The 18,827-nt window shown below is 47.4% G+C and overlaps 1 protein-coding gene across 3 annotated transcripts; it reads left to right on the forward strand.

Moving 5' to 3' along the window:
- Positions 1 to 83: 83 nt before the first annotated feature.
- On the forward strand, positions 84 to 18,823 carry lypd6b (LY6/PLAUR domain containing 6B). 3 transcript variants are annotated; one of them, XM_023822372.2, is made up of 6 exons: positions 85 to 314; positions 4,383 to 4,550; positions 15,474 to 15,623; positions 15,848 to 15,946; positions 17,254 to 17,384; positions 17,553 to 18,823. In XM_023822372.2, the coding sequence occupies exons 3-6, from the start codon at positions 15,482 to 15,484 to the stop codon at positions 17,724 to 17,726; spliced, it is 546 nt and encodes a 181-aa protein (XP_023678140.1). In that variant the 5' UTR covers positions 85 to 314; positions 4,383 to 4,550; positions 15,474 to 15,481; the 3' UTR covers positions 17,727 to 18,823. The 3 variants fall into 3 exon arrangements, with proteins under 3 accessions (XP_023678142.1, XP_023678140.1, XP_023678139.1); XM_023822374.2 differs by lacking the exon at positions 4,383 to 4,550 and having other exon boundaries at positions 84 to 258; XM_023822371.2 differs by lacking the exon at positions 4,383 to 4,550 and having other exon boundaries at positions 87 to 314.
- Positions 18,824 to 18,827: the final 4 nt, after the last annotated feature.

Here is an 18,827-nt window from a genome sequence, read left to right on the forward strand (position 1 = left end):
AATATATGCAACTGAATCTCGAGTTTTAGCTTGTGCAACTCAGTATAAAAAATATATCTAAATAAGTAGTAATAACAGTAAGACTGGTTGGCAGTAAAAGGCACCAGGAGGGCAGTGCACCCTTTCCAGATCCTGGGTCTCTCCCTTACCTGCTCCTGCACCCCGCCTCCGCTCGTCTTTCACTCCGCCCTTACGCAGTCACCGCCAGCGGCGGACAGGGAGCGGCATACAGGGAGCTGAGCCCCGGCGGGGACGGAGGTACGAAGCAATCCTGGCTCTGATCCCCGCAGCAGCGTTAGGAGTTTGCACTGACGGTAAGACGCGGTCTGTGTAATGGGCAGAGACTTCACAGTCCAAGATAGTAACTTTGACACAGGTTTCATTTTAAAAGCCGCAAATCAAATCTCCGATCGGCGTGCGGTTTTAAGGTGGATCCCACAGGGCACCCGGGCTTTATGGATTTTAATTCTCCGCAATCAGATGATAAGGCTGTTGAGGGGTCCAAAGCCAGCTGCACCGACAAAAGCCATTGTGAGACCCCATTGAAATGAGCTCAGACTGACGGTTTAGGTTTGGGACACAATGGGCCGAAACTTTGTATACTGTCTGAACCGGGGCTTTCAGACTCCCCAGTCTCGGTAGAATGTGTTCAAACGCGGTGCAATATGACTTCTGTGAATCTGGATGGGAAGGAGAAATTCGCATTTGATAGACCTAATACACAAAAATATGTTGCGATGCGTTTCCTCGGAAACGTGTATGCATTTGGGTTTGTTCTGTTTAGGTGTATTACGTGTTTGTGTGTGGGTTTGGGGTTATACGTATACGCCTGTGCATTTGTGTTTGTGGGGGGGCGGCCCTAACATTTGCCAGGTTCCCTGATCTACTACCACAAACTGCTTTAGGCATGTCCGAAAATGACGGTTCTTAAAGAAACATCTTGATGAAATTAATTTTAAAATAAACTATATAATAGCCTAGTATTTATAGGTGGCTAAATCGTTCTATTTATCAGTGAGTGCATATAATAGGCTACATAGTGATTTGAATGGGATTCTCAAACCTACAGAAACAAAAAAATCTTGTTTAAAATAACATAACGATATTGAAGGAAAAAGAAAATGAGATAGTGATACCGTTTTTATGTGGAAACCACTCTTGTGGATGCGAATGAAGCAACTTAAAGGGTGTTTTAATGTTAAACGTCTACTTTTCTATGTATATGCAGGGAAAGCGTTTACTCTGTTAAACTGAGTGTGGTGTAATGCATAATGAACGAAACGTTGGGGGGTGGGGGTTAGGCGTGAGAAAGCCTTCTTTGATCTGTTTATTATAGTGTAAATAAGATGGAATATTGTACCTGATTTTTAAACGTTTTTGTCTCTATGGGGAACGGTATCAAAATTTACGGTTCAGCAGATATTGCACCCAAGACGTGAATTATGTTTTTCCTAATGTGTTACGCTTAGCCTGTTTACAACAGTGTAACAGTGACAGGTACCATACCTAACAGTACCATGCGACCAGCATCTCACTTTTCAGGTACTTATTGCATGTTTCAGGCAAAAAGCTGACCTTCAGGCGCACTCTCTAACAATGCTAATTGCTACGCCTGTTCACCTTCGCTTCCTTCAGCTTGTCCACCCTGTGTGTCTTGTAATCCGGATTCTTGATCATCCGAGCTTGAAGACCTGTGTCACAGGCAGCTTGGGTGGGGGCAGGCGTGTCTGTGAGTGATTTTCCTGAGCAGCCAAGAGTGAGATGTACAACCGCTCCCCTCCCCGACACACACCGCAAAACCCACTCCAAAACCCCTGTGTGACTGTGAGTGACTATGCTGTCCAGCACAGCACTGAGAAGGTCACCTCATTTTTTGCATCTGTGGTTCCCTGTAGACTGCTGGCAGTTGCAGTCATGTCTGTCAGTCCCTCAGCAAGCCCCCCCAAGGGGGAGACCCCATGATTAGGAAGCTGTTTATGGAGTCGTAACATCTGTAGATATAAGCAAACGACTGAAAGAATAAGGTTTAATGATGAGAAGTCAGAGCTGAAAATATTAATGAAATCAATATTTATCGAGAGCTGAGAATGGAGTGTATTTTTACAGGTCTGGTTGTTCATGGGCTGCTGGGCACACAAACTCCCTGTCAGGGCTACTGTGCCTTTTAACCAATGCTTATAGCAAGGGTGTCAAACTCCAGTCCTGGAGCACCGGATCCTTGCACATTTTTGGGTTCACCCTCATTTAACACACCCCATTCAACTCCTTGTGCTAATTGGCACACAGCTTTTGAGCTGAATCATTTGTGGTGGAACTGGGGAAGAACTAAGCTACAGTGGGCTCCGCCCCCCAGAACTGGAGTTTTGATACCCCTGCCTTACAGCATGGAGTGTTTGTAAAGGTAGGACGGCGCCCCCTCTGTCTGTCTGATGGAATGCAGTCCAGTACTCAGAAGAGCTTTACCGATTCTGTAGGGTTTCTGTAATACTGTGATTATTGGCAATTGGTGGAGACGAATTCTTTCCCCATGTTTTATTAGCTTTAAAAGTCTGAACCTTCTTTAGCTGAACTTGGTGTTGAAATGTTGTTTCCTTTGCCGGCTTGTTTACAGACGCTTCCTTTCAGGGACCAAACCTAATCCTAAGTGGTTACTTAGGGTCACGCGGTGCCACTTGTCTGTCTCTGGGCCGGCCCAGGCAGCTAGAGGGAGCTGACGGCTCACAGCTGTTTAGCTGCCCTTGATTATGCGACGGCAGCAGCTGGAGTCATGACCCGTGACACTTGTTTCAGGTTTGGTGCAGCCCGGCCAAGTGGTATCTGGTTCTCGACACTTCTGCACAGTTTCAAGCTTTTTCTGGTTATTCTCATCCTTCTTTGCGGTCACAGATGGGGGGGGGGGGGGGGTTAGGAGGGGGGTATGCCTGCTTCACCTCTGTCCCTCACACATGTAATTTAATATGCTCCATATTGTCCCCGTCCCTCCCCCCTTTCAAAGTGACACCCTTTTTTTCTTGTATTGACGGGCTGTGACCCAGGAATGGTGATTAGTCCTGAATTACTGGGGCTTGGGGGGTTAGGGTTAGGGTTAGGGGGTCACGCCCACTTCCTGGTCCAGTTTGAGCCACACTAAGGAGGCAGATCTTTAGCTCCACCTACTGGTCACCAGGAGCCCATGAAGATAGGGTTCGAGCAGTCTCTGCGTATCATGGGCTCATCTGGTTGTCTAGCAAGGCCTTGATGGAGTCCTGAGCCGCCAGTGGGCCTTATATGGGAACCGAGCTGGGGGGAGGGACATAGGGGCGATTGCCTGGCCGTACCTTTTCTTTCCATGTGGCATGTAAACTGTGCCCTTTTCTAAACTAACAGTGGGAGGGGGGGCTTGAAATCCACAATGGGGGGGTGACTCTCATGATGGATGAAAAGCGACTGCATGACAACTCCACCGAGATTAATGATGGGTGACTTTGTTAGCTCCTCGCCCCCGGTATGCCTGGCTGTGCCGGGTCGTGGCTGCCTTTACACCCCCCCCTTCCCCCGCCCGGCGCCGTGCTCGGAGTCTTACCGCGCTCGTCCGCGTCCCCGCCCACCAAAGGTTCCTGCGCTCGGCAGGCCTGCTTTGTCAACATGTCTGAAGGCGTCCCGAACTCTCCTCCATCTCTCTTTGTCCTCCGTGTCCTCGACCCACGTGCTCTGACTTAATCGCAGGCGGCCTTAAAATTCTGGCGCGGTCCTGGCACTGAAAGGCGGGAAGTGCAGGGAATACGCTGGTCTTTCTCTTTCTGGGTGTCTGAGGTGATAATGGATGGAAAATGGCCCCCGCACGCACTGTGCTCCTATTGGCCCGGGCTGCAGCTGGGATAGTCCAACCTGCCCCAACCCATAATAAGCATTAACACAGCATGTTTCTGTTTGCCTTTCTGACCGCAATGCTTGCATGTTTTCTTTATTCCCTGAGCTATTTTTTAATAATTGCCTGTTGATATGTCTGTACACCTTTCATTTTCTCTCCGCATTTGGTTTTCTGGATTTTTCTCTTCCTCTGTAAATCCTTCCGTTCCTCTGAGCCCTCATGGGCACCTTGGGGGACATAGCTCCTGTTTCGTCCTCGAGTGCTTCGACCCCCATGTCTGTCATGGGACATCCAGAACCGTGGACTAGCTGCAGCCCATGCCAGCACAGCAGTGTTCCCGTTAGCAAGTCCTTCTGGCATAATGGTTCCCTGTGATTAAAAACAAGATATTGTTCATTTACTGTTGAGTTTTTGTTGTGTTCAGCATTGCATTAGCATTTTAGCATTTTTATACGTTACATTTTATACATTACTGCCTTTTGAATATTTTTGTGACATTATGGTCTCTGGGTTTTTTGTGTGGCGCTTTTAGGCCCTGAATAGCTGGGGCTGCACACAGCTCAAAGTCTTGGGGGCAGGCTGGGTATCTATGGTCCTAGAGACAGTCGAGGAAGAGGGGGAGACTGGCAAACCACGGCAGGAAAAGCAGCAGCCTCTGCTAAATTGCCTTGGCGTGACTCCCAGGCGGGACAGCTGAAAGGTACGATTTAATCTTAACCATTAAGGCGGACGCAGAAGGATCAGAGGCTGGGAGGTGCTTTGCCTCTCATCGCTGGGGAAGATTAGATCGCCGGCTGAGATAAACGGTGCCGAGTGAAGGGGGGGGGGGCAATCTGGCCTGGGGTCCACCGTGTGACAGAGTGTAACGAGACAGCTGCTGGGACAGGTAACCACTGCCTTAATTAGTTTGATTATATGCTCGGTTGACCTGGACCTTCGACAGGGGCACTGTGATTTTCTTGAATCCACACTGGAAGCAGCTCAAAGATGGCCGTCCTTTCTTCACTTAATGGAGGTGGAATCGAAAGCACAACTGTGTGATCATCTCAGATTCTTTAAGGCCCTCACTAAAAGTTGTTGACTAGGGTGGGGGAGCAAAGTGATGGTAAAAGTAACTATATATGTATAAAAGAACCACACAAACTCCATGAGCAAACAAAAATGGTCCTGTGAACCCCAAATGGAGAAACCCTGCCCTAATGCTGAGGTCAGGCGGGTCATACCTGTGGTTTCCTTGCCTGCTTTGCTGGGAATCTTTAATAAAGAGCTGTTCTTGAAGGGTCTCGGGTCCGATTAAGGGTCAGGATGGGGCTCTAGATTATACCTGTGTTTGCAGGATAGAGGTCCTTGTGTATATAATTATCCCCCCAGCTAAGGAATGTCTTAATCATATGCTTTAGGTTCCAAGTCCCTCTAGAAGTGCACAAACGCTTTTATTGAGTTCTGTATTTTGTCGTTTCTTCTGTTGACTCTGCGATAGCCAGGTTACGAAGACCCAGAATAGAATTGCTCAGAATTCTTTGACTCATGACCTGCAAGCGGGAGGGAATCTGTAGCTGTAATGGCTACAGAAGCGCGAGCCGCTATTCCCTGATGACGCGCACATGTGATCGCCCTCCCAAGGCTCCAGGCCATTCGGTGTTGGTTTTGTATTCTTGGCTTCGCCATGTACAGACCCCCCATTGTCTCTGGGAGGGAAATCTCTCAGCTGAAGGCGGACATGCTTTCTGTCTCATGAATAATGTATCTCATTCATATTCCACCCATTCGGGACCTTGCTCAGGTGCTCTGCATTGTGAGTGGCCCGGTGTATTCTGAGTGTGAAAGGTGGTTCTGTTGGGTCGCTTTACTGCTCCCCCACTGCACATCTGCCAGAGTACAGTAAGTAGGGAAAGTCACACCTGTGCATAAAATTCAGTCTGTCCTTCGATTACAAAGTGCTTACAGAGCCAATGCATGCATTGAGAGTGACATAGCAGTAATGTAGGTTATAGAGGTTTACCTGTTTCTTAAATACAATTTACTAACCTAATCAATCATTGAAATTTTATCACCTTTGCTTGCAGTGTTACGTTCATGCACCCATATAAAATAAATAGGTGTCTTGTTCAGGGATACAAGATCAGGGTCTCTGCTGAGACTGGAAGCAATAGCCTTCAGATCCCAACCTTATGCTTTTGGGATTTTGGGCCTGTCAGTTGGATCAACCGTCAGCTGCCATTAATCACATCCGCTCACATTAATAAACATTACAGCTGTTACCCTAGGTTTCCTAGTACAACACACGGTGGTTTTGATTGGCTGTATCCACTGTTAGCCCCTCCCCTTACAGCCATTCTCTTTATGGCCCATTTGAAGGTTAAAGGGATTGTCCTTGGACACAGCTTTGGAGGTTCACCTGGTCTGTGCACAGGCCAGAGCAGGAGGTGGTCCTACAGGGAAGGACACCTGAGACTCGGCTACGTCGGGGCCCTGATGGCGGGGGCGGGGGGGCATCTCGATTACCCCCCACCCATGTCTGTACAGTCCATACAAAGAGACCTTGTGTGAAGGGTTAGCGATTCCGGCCCCCCCCCCTCAGGAGCGAGCAGGTTGAGGACCTGGGAGGAGATGTAATCGAACGGCCTATTAAGGGGGTCCAGTTCCTGCCCCCCTTGTAATGATGGTGTGCGGGGGGGGGGGGGGGCAGATTCTGGTGGGAGGAGTAGAGGGCTTTGGTGCACAGGGGGCTGGGGGTCAAGTGACTAAGGCGCACTGGGTTTCTGCTGTGTAAGTCAGAGTCTCTCTTGGCTCCACTGGGTGATTCTGAGTCACTCAAGTCACTGATGTCTTTCAGAGCAAAATGAGGGCTCAGGGAAGATATTTATGGCGCTGAGGAAGACCAGACAGAAATCTCGATTAAAATCTCCAGATGGGCCAGCCAAACGCCCCCCTCCCATCACGTTTACAAGGTGCAGCTGGGATGGTTTCCCTCACATACAGCGGGATGTGACTCAGTGATGTAAGCTAAATGCTCTGGGTCCCACTAAATTTATTACTTGAACGTGCCACGATTTACGTGCCTGCGAGTGCCCGCAGGGACACCGGACGACGTTAATTGGTAGGTGAGTGCCATGTCTGCGGCTGGTTAACCTCCAGGCTACACAGCGAAAGGCTGGCTGAGGCGAGCTGATAGCTTAGCGGGCTTAAATCTGCCGTGTGTCGCTCATTTATGAGCCCTGGCTGGAGAGGGATCCCGCAGAGCCGGGTACGTAATCTCTGCCGTTCCTCCTGGGCTGAGGAATATGGGCGGATGAGTCACTCGGCGTCAGGTCTGGGTAACACCGCACTCCACACAATGGTCACAGCGGGGGGCCGAGGGGTCCCATTGACGTGGCAGACGGCAGACTTTACTGGCCCATTGTGTGCATGGTGTCAGGGTAGAGAATGACCCAATAAAGGGATGTGGTAGGGATCTTCATTCCTGGCTGCTTTCTCTGCTGTTTTTTATACCCCATAAACACTGAGACGTCCTTTACTGGGGTGGGTGTTGGTGAAGGCATGTGAAAAATAGCAGGTAGGGTAGTAGTTCAGGACACTGCTTCATAACCTGCAGGTTCAAAGCACTCATCCTGAGTCGCTAAGGAACTGCATGCAAACTCAGGCAGGCCCATGGATGTTTTGGTTCGGTAGATAATGGGGCATAAGCCAACCGGTATGCAAGCCACGTTCATGATGTAGGGTTTTGCTTCTCTGTGGTATGTACGTCTGTAAGGGAGATGAGTTCAAGGCGGGGGGGGCGGGCTTCTGACTCTTGGTAAGATTTGTACCGAGAGCCCAAGTTCAAATGGGGGGGTTCTAGTGAGGAGGTTTGGTGACCAAAGTGGTGTTTATCTAGCCATGCAGCAAGAGATCAGTGACTTTTTGGAGAATGGTTTTGATGAAGAGGAAAGTATTGTTACATTTTATTGTATTACTGTTTATGTATGTGTGTGTATATATAATGTTAAACTGTGTTTTTCTGAGCGAATATAAACACAAGGCTCAGATAAACAGCCTTAAGTGTGATTTTCGTTTGCACTGTCCCACAGGATCCATTGTTCTGATCCAGGGCGCTCTAAGGAATGCGCCTTCGTGTTCCGGCAGATATGGATCCGCCTGGTCGGGTATCCGATGCCAGCATTCCTGTGCATTCTGATTCATTCGCGTTTTCATTTGTCATTTGGCACTGTCCCCATTAAGGTGGTGCCACAGGTTGAAGGGACTTGATAGAGTTTGCTGTGGCTGCACAGAACCATTGTTTTTCGGTCCTGAATAGCTGGGGCTTGTTACATTGTTTTTAACTTGTGTTAAGTGTGCCCTCTTTTTCCTGTTATTTATTAGTTAAATTTTATGGTCTATTTTTGAACACATGCATGAAATCACATATTGATAACTTGAATGTTTCTGATGAAACACCATAATATCCCACAATTCTTTTCTGCCTCCACCACTTCTTTCCCTCCTTTTATTGTGGGTAAAGTGTGGTTTAGTGTGGCTATAGTACTGTAGGTGCACATCGTGTTTGGGCAGGACGGTGCTTCCTCACATTTCAGGATTCTCCCCAAATGTCCCGACAACACAGCTGGGCACATCCCAGCCCCCGGCAGCTGTCAGGCTGAGTACTGTGATTGTTTACCTTCACGCCAACAACTCAAAACCATAAATCTGTCAAACACCACACTGCATCAGCACAGTGTCATAAACCACATCTGGAATTTGCTGGAACCTAACGGTTTAGTGTTGGGAGAATGCGAGTAACATTCATGTTACAAATAAATGAAATATCTGAAGACCCCGCTTTTAAATTCCTGCAGTGTGTTCGGCAGCCGCGACCCAAGTGTTCTCTTCCCTCTCTGCGTGAGAGAAGGCGCGGCAGTGCCTTTAAGAGACTGGTACCTTGAATCCTGGGCAGGTCAGTCTGCCCACCCTGACACTGCCACCACAAGCAATAATTAATCCATCAACATAGCGGCAGCGGAGTAATTATGAAGAATTCCATCTTAAGAGTAGGCCTCTTTGATCTTTTTAACCGATGCACCCAAGGATATATAGGTCACTTGTTGAAATACTCGGGTTGATAACATAAAATAAAGAGCATGAAACGATGATTGTAATGCCTTTGTAGTCGATTTATCTCTCAAATTATATTCATTATTATGAATAGATAATGCAAGAACATAGGATCTGTTAAATGGAGCGATATCATGACGGCTTTTCCTTTACTGGAGGTAAAAGGCCTGCACTGAGTATCATCATTTAGCTGGGATAAATCAAAATGCATGAAATTGCATGAAAACTGGCAAACATAGTGGTGACAAGTGAAAGGACAGCCACAGCCGCTGATCTGGTGCAGCTGATTGCATTGCAACAATCCAAGTTGAGCTTTTACTAGATTTTTCTGGACAGGTGGGGAGAGTATGTAGCGGAAGATTGTAGAGGTTGGGGGATATGGGGGGGGGGGTGGCGGGGCTGTCCAGGGAATACATTGGTGCTGTTCAAACGGCATCTAGTTTTAATTGATCATTTAATTAGTTTTTTAAAATAAATACTTACTATGACGAACCGGCACCATGTCATCGCTGTACTGTGCCGTGACATAATCTTCCCGGGATCGGCTCCAGATTGCTGTAACTGCAGAAACAGAAAAGGGGTTTTCAGACAAATCAATGAGTCCATTATGCAATGAAAAGACATTTATTAAATGGTGTTACAGCTTTTCCCATCTCACCTTCTTGTTCCCTTCAGTACATTAAAGGCTGCTATTTAAAAATAAAAAGGGGGGGAGACACTTTACTCATTCACTTCAGTTTATTTTTATGTGTGTGTGTTTGTATATGGTTTCCCAGAAGCACTCACTGAGGAGAGTGTGGATTTTCATTTTGCGCCGCTCCTGTTGATTAGAGACCTGAAGCTTGCAGCACCAATGCCTTCCGGAGCTTTCCGTACTGTCTCATTGAATTTCATCCTCTTATTCTCTCTGCATCGGATCCCTAAACGCTACAAGTGTCGCTGTCACCACTATGATTTATCACAGACACTCGAGTCGCGTCCGACGGAGATTAAGGGGACCCGCTTGCTTATTGACGTCGCGCCACTCGCCCAAACGGGGGCGCATTTCTCAATGTGCACACGGCAACCATCACCATGACATGACACCATGACCTGTCACCAATCCAGTGTTTTTTATTTCCTGTCTCTATAAACTCCACTTCCTGTTTCTTGTGACCGCTCGTGAGTCGGGCTCGGCGACATCTGAATGGATGTGATGAGCTTGTGTATTCAGGCGCCCCTTTGTGACCTTCCTGACCTCCTGTTGCAGTTCGCCACCTGCACCTCGCTGCTCCAAGACGGAGGGGCTTGCTTGGGTTGGGTTACAGGCGTTCAGGTTTGAAGGCTGGTCAGAACAGGTCAGACCCTTTATGAGCTCGAGGTCTGACGTGCGTTTGAGTTCCTTAGTTCCTGCTTTATTGCATAATTTTTAATTAAAGTGGTCACCCACAACTTGCTCTTCAGGAACCTGACAAATTCGAGACCCTGTAGTTCACAAAAATGTTGTTATCCCCCCCCCCTCCCCCGACACACTCAAGCAAAGTTATTTATGCCTTTGTCTGCCCATCTGTACAGCTGCAGAATTTACTGGAACAATTCAGGTTAAGTACCCGCCTGAGGGTACACCAGCTGACCCCGCCCAGGACCAACAACAGGCCTTTTGCCTTTAGCTGATGGGTAATAAGTTATTTGACTGTTTAGTTTCATTCTTCTGTTTTGTAGATGAGTGATGCAGGGGTCCTGTCTGCCTGTCGGGGATTTTATCCTGTAGAGCAATACAGTTTTTGACCTACCTAGCTACACCCCCCCCGATCTCAATTTCCTTCACTTTGATATGGTTTTGATATGGCTTCCTCTGTGTGGGGGCAGAGGGGGGGCTCCCGGGGGTAGTTGTTTTAGAGGCTTAAACAGCAGAGATGCTACTTGGACTGTCCCTTTTGTAATTCCTGGCTTGTTTAGGGCTGGTCCTGAAGTGTGGGGCTTTGGTGAGTCTTACAGTCTCACGCGAAAGTGGTGGTAGATTCCTGAGTATCTCGGACCTGTGGCCTGGTGGCCCGTGTGTGATGTCGTTGGTGTGTGTATGTGAGGGGGGCAGCTGCCACAAAGAGGGTCGACTCTTCAGCTGTTCAGAATGCGATTCCTTGAGGGCTTATGTTTGGAGGACATGGTGTTTCCCCCCAAATTCAGGAGTTAATTTGCTTCTGATGACCTTTGTGGGTTTGGGGTCAAAGGTTAAAGCGCGGCTGTCCGGAAGCCACTTTGTTAGCGCTATACCACCGCTCATTGAAGACACGTGTTTCCTGCATGTTGAATGAGTGTGAGCTGTTCGTGTTTAGAGAAATGCATTGTAGGGCTTCAGAATAATTAGTTTACTGGTGTCTTATTGAGTTGCATAAAAATCAACAACAGATGTCATCTCGGTGGCATGTTGTAACTTCATCTCCTCATCGGATTATATTTTAAGCCACTTTTATTCTTGCACTTTTAAATTTACTGTAGACAATTTGTGTGCCTCTTAGAGTATTCAAGATGGTCAAGCCCACACAGGTAGACTGGGGAGAGGTTCAGTATGTATGTATGTATGTGTGTATGTATGTGTGTATGTGTGTGTGTTTGATGAATGTAATTAGTCATCATGGAGGGTCAGTCATATTCTGCTGTGAGTTTTACACCCTGCCCAGCTGGCTGTGCTCCTCCCACACTGACCCAGTCATCCAATCAGAGCACAGTAGCATGTAGGTAGGGGTGTGACTGTAGTGCTGCATGCTCTGTGTGAAGTGTCTCATCACAGCCGGGATTGTAGGAGTGCAGGTGAGGTCTGTGCTTTATGGTTGCTTTTTCTTTGTCCTGAGCTGTGTGGCCCTCAGTGTTGCTGTTAAACATTCTCATCAAATGGGTCCAAGTGTGCAAAACTCCACCCTGGATATGGACAGTTATCATTCACCACTGTCACAGAATGACATTGGGGACGGCCTGTTCTAATGTCGACTCCACCAGCCAGCAAAATGTGAAATTGCAGTGATCAGAAAGGGTGAGAACGCTCATATGCTGGGATTGTGTGTCGTGCAGAAAAGTCCCGTGCCATTGAATCCAGTACCGAGACCTACTCTCAGCTGTGTAAGTGTGTATGTTTCACTGCTTTTCACACAGTCAGACTGAACAAGTGCATACTTTAAACAGATTAACAGTGAGGGCTTTTCTGTGTTTGTGTAGCCTGGAAGAGCTGTTTGCTCAGTGACTCTGCTTTGGCCTTGGAGGGCCAGAAAATGTCATTCTTGAGAGATTGGTGTCTGATCTGTACTGTGGGGCTGTGCACCGTGCAAGGCGTATAAATGCCTGCCTCTATATTGTTTGTTCAGTCAGGGGTTTTGTAATCTTATCCAGGCTGCTGGCATTTTTCCGCCAACTGTTGTCTCTAAAACAAGGTTTGATCAGCCAGTCTGGGATGATCCCGGTAACCTGCGCTTTCCAGATCACAAAGCAGACGTCCATACACGGACGTGGAAATGATAATGGGACTGAGAGTAGGTATGAGGACCCACCCTGCCCCCCCCCCCCCACACAGAAAAAAGATGCTGCTGTTTTCTTTGCAAACTCAGGTGCATGTGTGATTGCTTTTTATGGATCTCAGGTTGTAGGTTAAAAGGCTGTTTTTTTTTTTTTCCTACCATGAATTTGTATTTTTTTTAAGGTGGAAACATGACCCTGCATTCAAGACTGTGAGGTTGGGCTGAGCAGTTAAAATAGTACATCACCTGTCAGCTGTAACCAACAGCCTCGACGCTGTAAGGAGAGGCCAGACCTGTTTAGCTGGAAGGCGGCTGAAACTGAGGGTAATATTTGGAATCGGGCACAAAGGGGGGCAGCTATGTTTTCTGTGAGCGAGTGTCTGCAGCATGTGATTTACTGCACTATCCGACGGTTTGGCCTCACGCCCTGAAACCTGAAGATCCCGGCCGTGGCTCAGGCACATTGCAGGAATACCTCTGGGCTGCCCTGGAGGACCTCCGATCCGTCCCAGCTGCCTTCTGTAGTGCATGCTGGGATGCCTTCTGCGTGTGGCCCACCATGATGCATTACTGGAATTAAACTGGTCTGGACATTAGTTCTAAAACCTCAGAACGTATGACAGCTATCTGAGCAGTCTCTTCCTACAGATGGTTTTTGCCCTATTGATATATAGCGAGATGGACACCCCTCAGTTTGGGTGAATCTACAGGCCGCTGCGGAACAAGCCAGGTCGGAGTTCATCGTCATGCAAACAGCCAGGGTGCCATAGTTTCCAGGTTGGTTAGAGTGAGTCATGCCTTGTACGATAGTGACAATGCCAATCACAACAAAAAACCCTGCCCTCATCATACCAATGTGCTGCAGTTTTTACATTGAATTTGGCAGAAAGGATTAATCTGTTAGCTGCATGCTTGGATTTTATGACATTATATTGTGTATCTTAGTGTGTGTGTGTGTGTGTGTGTGTGTGTGTGTGTGTGTGTGTGTGTGTCTAATATATATATATATAATGTAAATTTTATATTCTAATATTCTACAAAATCTGTTTTACTAGCCCTATTTGGTGTTTGTTTATTGGATGGCTGTAGGTATATCACCTGTGCAGGGACAGCAGCTGAAATTTAGCGTACAGCTAATTCTGGGTTGGGAAGCACACTATTGTGCCTGCTTAATAGACATACACAGGTCAAGGTATGTGTACAGCACTTGTTTTGTTAGCGTGTTAGCGCTGCATTGTTGTGTCAGGTGCTATGTATGTGAAGATATTTTGTTAGTGTGTTAGTACCTGACATGACAATGCAACGCTATGTATGCAAAGGTGTTTTGTTAGCGCTGCATTGTTGTCAGGTGCAATGTATATGAAGCCGTTTTGTTAGCGCTGCATTGTCATGTTGGGCATTTCTCTGTGTCATGGCTGGGATCCATTAGACACCAGCAGAGCACATCGTTTATATTCCTGGCTTTTCTCTGAGATGTGTCAGTTTGCATTGTGCTGTATTACAGAGGGGGCGGGGGAATGGGGAGGGGGGGGGGTCGCATTCACTATTCATCAGCAAACCTGCCAGTCATTCCATAGCTGTGGAGATTTTGGTTCCGGATGCGCTGGGCGGACCAGACGGTGCCGCTGGGTTTACTTTCCCATGGGGCAAGGCTCCACGGTACCACCCACCTCGGGCCATATGTTGACCCCTGGATGGTTGCCAGTGCCCACACTGTGTGACGGCGGGTTGTCCCTGTCGGTGCCTCCTGCTCCTCCTCCTCCCCCCGTTACAGACTGAGACGTCTGGGAATTAACGCGCCCCTTTGACACCCGGCCTTCACCCTGGCCGACGCCAACACCATCCCTGTTACGGCTCCATTCACGCAGCCTCGTTTGACAGACAACGGCTGGCACGGCGGTCTGACCATGAATGCGGGGCAGGGCCATGGGTGCTGAGGTGGAGCGCAACCCAAGGCCTTTCCTGGGACACCTTCATGCGGTGTCGTCACACAGAAAGTTCCAGAAAAGTGCTGCCATTGAAAGGAACACGATTTGCCCTCCTCTAGCCCAGTCCTGCATAAAGTCTTGTTAATAGGGATTGTTTTCAGGAGAGACTTTGTGCGCAGTGGTTTTCTTTGCAGCTCTTTGTCATCGTTGACATATTTGTGGTTCAGTCATAAGAACATAAGTACATAAGAAATTTACAAACGAGAGATCCTTACATGCTGAATCTGTGGCTGACTGCCTGAGGTCAGAGGTCAAAGGCTGGAGATTAGAGGGTTAAGGGGCACTGTGGAGAATTGGGTGGTTAAGGGCGCTGCAGAGAGTTAAGGGCGCTGCAGAGAGTTAAGGGCGCTGCAGAGAGTTAAGGGCGCTGCAGAGAGTTAAGGGCGCTGCAGAGAGTTAAGGGCACTGCGGAGAATCGGGGGGTTAAGGGCACTGCAGAGAATCGGGGGGGTTAAGGGCGCTGCAGAGAATCGGGGGGTTAAGGGCGCTGCAGAGAGTTAAGGGCACTGCGGAGAATCGGGGGGGTTAAGGGCACTGCGGAGAATCGGGGGGGTTAAGGGCACTGCAGAGAGTTAAGGGCACTGCGGAGAATCGGGGGGGTTAAGGGCACTGCGGAGAATCGGGGGGGTTAAGGGCGCTGCAGAGAGTTAAGGGCACTGCGGAGAATCGGGGGGGTTAAGGGCACTGCGGAGAATCGGGGGGGTTAAGGGCACTGCGGAGAATCGGGGGGGTTAAGGGCGCTGCAGAGAGTTAAGGGCACTGCGGAGAATCGGGGGGGTTAAGGGCACTGCGGAGAATCGGGGGGGTTAAGGGCACTGCGGAGAATCGGGGGGGTTAAGGGCGCTGCAGAGAGTTAAGGGCACTGCAGAGAATCGGGGGGGTTAAGGGCGCTGCAGAGAATCGGGGGGTTAAGGGCGCTGCAGAGAATCGGGGGGGTTAAGGGCGCTGCAGAGCATCAGTAGCTCATCCATCTGGTCTCCAGCTGCCATTTACTCTTATGACTGTGTTTAGATTTCTGCACATACCTTCTGACGTTTTGGCCCCGCTGGTCTCCAGGTGACCTGATGGTCCCTTGCACCGTGAGAATGCCCCTCCAACTGATCCTACGTCACCTTGCTGCGCTTCGCGTCGTCCTGCTCTTGACAGCGTGTGATGAAGGGGACTCCAGAAATATCAACTTCCACAGTCTCAGGCCCCCGGTGGATGGTAAGCATCACCTCATTAGTGAGAGATTGGTCATGCCTGTACAGACCAAAATAAACGCACCATCTATTTTAAAACATCCACAGTGATGATTCTTACACAGACCGGCGTTTCCACTGTAACACCAGTCGCTGTAGTGTACTCTCTATACTCCTTCAAGCTCCTTTGTTATTGAATAAACTCATTGTTATTGAATTTAATTAGAAACACGTGTGTGATTTTTCCAGCCACACCCTTCCCCCGGAGCTTTAAGTGCTTCACGTGTGAACAGGAGTCAGACAACTACAACTGCAACCGCTGGGCAGAGGATAAGTGGTGCCCTGAGAGTGAGTGCTCATGGGAAACCGGGGGGGGGGGGGTGGGGGCGGCTAAGCTGCCACCCTCACATAGCTTTCTTAACATCATGAGCAAATTGGACTGCGAGATGTGCAAAGTAAAGGCTTAGTAAATATATGATGTCATCTGAAGTCATGATTTTATTGACTTTAGATCATCATTTACCAGTTATATGGGTTTATCGTGTAAATATCTTGGGAGGTGGTCTTGACTATTTTTCTATAGATTAATCTATCGACTATATTATCAATTGCTCTGATTAATCTAAACAGTTAATTTTCCTCCGGAAAATCAATTTGACCATTCAAGTTAAGTTTTCACCGACAGTTCGATAAGCAGATTAGTATTATGCCTAAAATATTAATGAGATGCATATTGTGATGGCCAAAAGTTAATAATCTGTGTAAATTTGGTGCATCCTAATGCATAATATATTTGGTTAGCGGAGTACGCCACATGCAACACGAGATAGTTTCGCGATGAAGGAAGGGACAGATCAGCAGCTACGGCATCTTTTAAAAAAGGAGATACTGTGGTTAAACAAGGTAAAAAGATGTTTAAAAAGATTAAAGTCTGACGTGTTTTTTTTTTTTGTGAAAATTGGGTTTTCATTTTTATCTCAGCTCACAAATTATTTTCTTTAGTGTCCATTTTTAATTCAGTTTTAGTTTACGATAACGACACTGGTCCCAACAACTCCAATGCGCACGAACGCATACATTGGCCCTGTCAATCAATGTAGAATATGATTTTAGCCTGAATATTTGTGCAAAGACTTTAGTGGAGATTCGTAGCAGGCAGACAACTCAGGGCTTTATTAATGAGTGTATTTAGCAGCTACAAGGACAAAAGATATTAAAAAGTTTTCCATACTAATTGTAATTTAATTACCATGAATAGATGACACCGTGGTTTTGCCTTTTCTGGTGATCTGGAATAGCACCTGTGTGTTTTCTCTTCTGGTGCTCATGTACCGCGGTATTACCGCCGTGTATCGCACTTTGCACAGTGTAACCACCTTTTTGTATTGTGATAATTTGTAATTTGTGATAATTACATAGTGATTAAAAGGAACACATTTATGATTAACTGAAGCATTTTGGAAATCATAAAGGTAATTTTATTAAAGTAATAAAAAAAAGGATACATCGATTTAAAACATTTTCAGCGCTGACGTCATCGACTACGTTGACTAATTGGGGCTCCCTCAATTACAGTCTTATTCAAATGACTTCACCATAGCCACCAGGTTGTTGTGTCATTATGATTTAAAGGCTGTTTGTTGTGCCATCCACAGACACCGGGTTCTGTTTGACAGTTCATCATTTCAGCAGTTACGGGAAGAGTAGGTCCGTCACCAAGCGGTGTGCAGCCAGAGAGGACTGCCTCACAGTGGGCTGCCGACACCACCGTGATACGGACCACACCGTGAGTCCTCCAACATTGTTTGTGTTAAGCTCCTCCCCCATCAGACTTTAGGGTATTCCCATCCTCGTTAAAACACCTCTCACATGATTTTTATTTCCTCCTCTCCACAATAAATTCCAGGCTCCTCCCCTTGCTTAAGCTCCTCCTCCTGTCTGTGATGCTTTGCAGGAATGCGTATCCTGCTGTGAGGGCATGGTGTGTAACGTGGAGGTCCCAACCAATCACAGCAATGCCGTGCTCGCCCTCAGACACGCCCAGAGCTCATCTGTGCACCTCATTCCTGCTTGGAAGCCTCCATCTTTTGTTGCCTTGGTGACGTTGGCTGTACTAATGCTGTGGTGAGAACTCCACCGTTACATCCCAGGATGCTATGTTGACCTACAGCTAACCCAAGAAGTACAGCACAGGGTCAGGGTTCCAGGTGAAGGTAGAACCTGCGGCCGGCCAATCAGATTACAGCCGCTACAGATGATTGACTGCTGGATCAGCCAATTGAACTAAAGAATGGTGAACTGCTATATTTCTGTCAAACACTGAAAAACTGGGAGCAGGTCAACATCTTCAGGCCCTCTAAGGGAGGGGAGGGCCTTCTCCAAGGCAGTGGGTTTCAGCACCAACAGCCACAAAACTTGAGATCTCCAAGTGGTCCTGCAGGGAAGTCGTAGGACTTCCATCAGCAAGGCTGGTGTTAGAAGAGCATCAATGTTACTTGAAGATGAGAAGAGGACATCTGATAGTGCCAGGGTGTTAGAAATCCAGTGTGCATTACTGCAGCCAATAAAACACATTTAGCACTTTGACAAAGGGCAGAAAACTGAGTATCTGAAATCACATATTTGTTTGCTACGTAGCAAGCAACATATAGATTATGCAACTTGAGAAGAACGTTCGAATCCTGATTTTGGATAAGACAGGAGGTGAACGGTACATGGATGACAAACTACATTCTGTGAAATTCTGAAGTGTGTGGTCGATGAACGCTCCGCTACCCCACAAGGCCACTGGACCAGAGAGGAGGAATTTTGCTTTCTCAGAGATTTGTGTCCAAGAAGGAGGAGGAACTGCCATCTCCGTACACATTTAGGTAGAAAACAATGCCAAGTTCCGTAATTTCACTTTAATACGTATTACTTTCACTATGTCATTTGTAAACATCCGGGTCAAGTAATATGTGAGATGGAAACCACAAAAAGTGCTTTCATATTGTTCTCATGAATATGAGTATTAGGCTTCTAACAACATTCAGTATGTACAATGTAAGCATGCGATTTCAGATGCACACTTAATTAACATGTCCTTTAAAATTAATGCATATAATGACGAGTTCCTAATCCTGTAAGACTCAATGTTTAATTAGGAAACTCCTTAATTTAAAGCAAAATTCTCACCTGTAAGTTCTCAGGAGTGATAACACTTGTAATAAAAGAGAATGGCCTCTGTCTG

The sequence above is a fragment of the Paramormyrops kingsleyae genome, chromosome 1 (assembly GCF_048594095.1).
Source record: "Paramormyrops kingsleyae isolate MSU_618 chromosome 1, PKINGS_0.4, whole genome shotgun sequence".
Taxonomy (NCBI): domain Eukaryota; kingdom Metazoa; phylum Chordata; class Actinopteri; order Osteoglossiformes; family Mormyridae; genus Paramormyrops; species Paramormyrops kingsleyae.

What these genes read in the sequence shown, in the direction of transcription:
- lypd6b (XM_023822374.2), top strand. Translation starts at nt 15,482, where the DNA reads ATGGTCCCTTGCACCGTGAGAATGCCCCTCCAACTGATCCTACGTCAC. An exon ending in TCTCAGGCCCCCGGTGGATG is followed by an intron (nt 15,624 to 15,847) that starts GTAAGCATCACC and finishes TGATTTTTCCAG; the next exon opens with CCACACCCTTCCCCCGGAGC. An exon ending in GGATAAGTGGTGCCCTGAGA is followed by an intron (nt 15,947 to 17,253) that starts GTGAGTGCTCAT and finishes TGCCATCCACAG; the next exon opens with ACACCGGGTTCTGTTTGACA.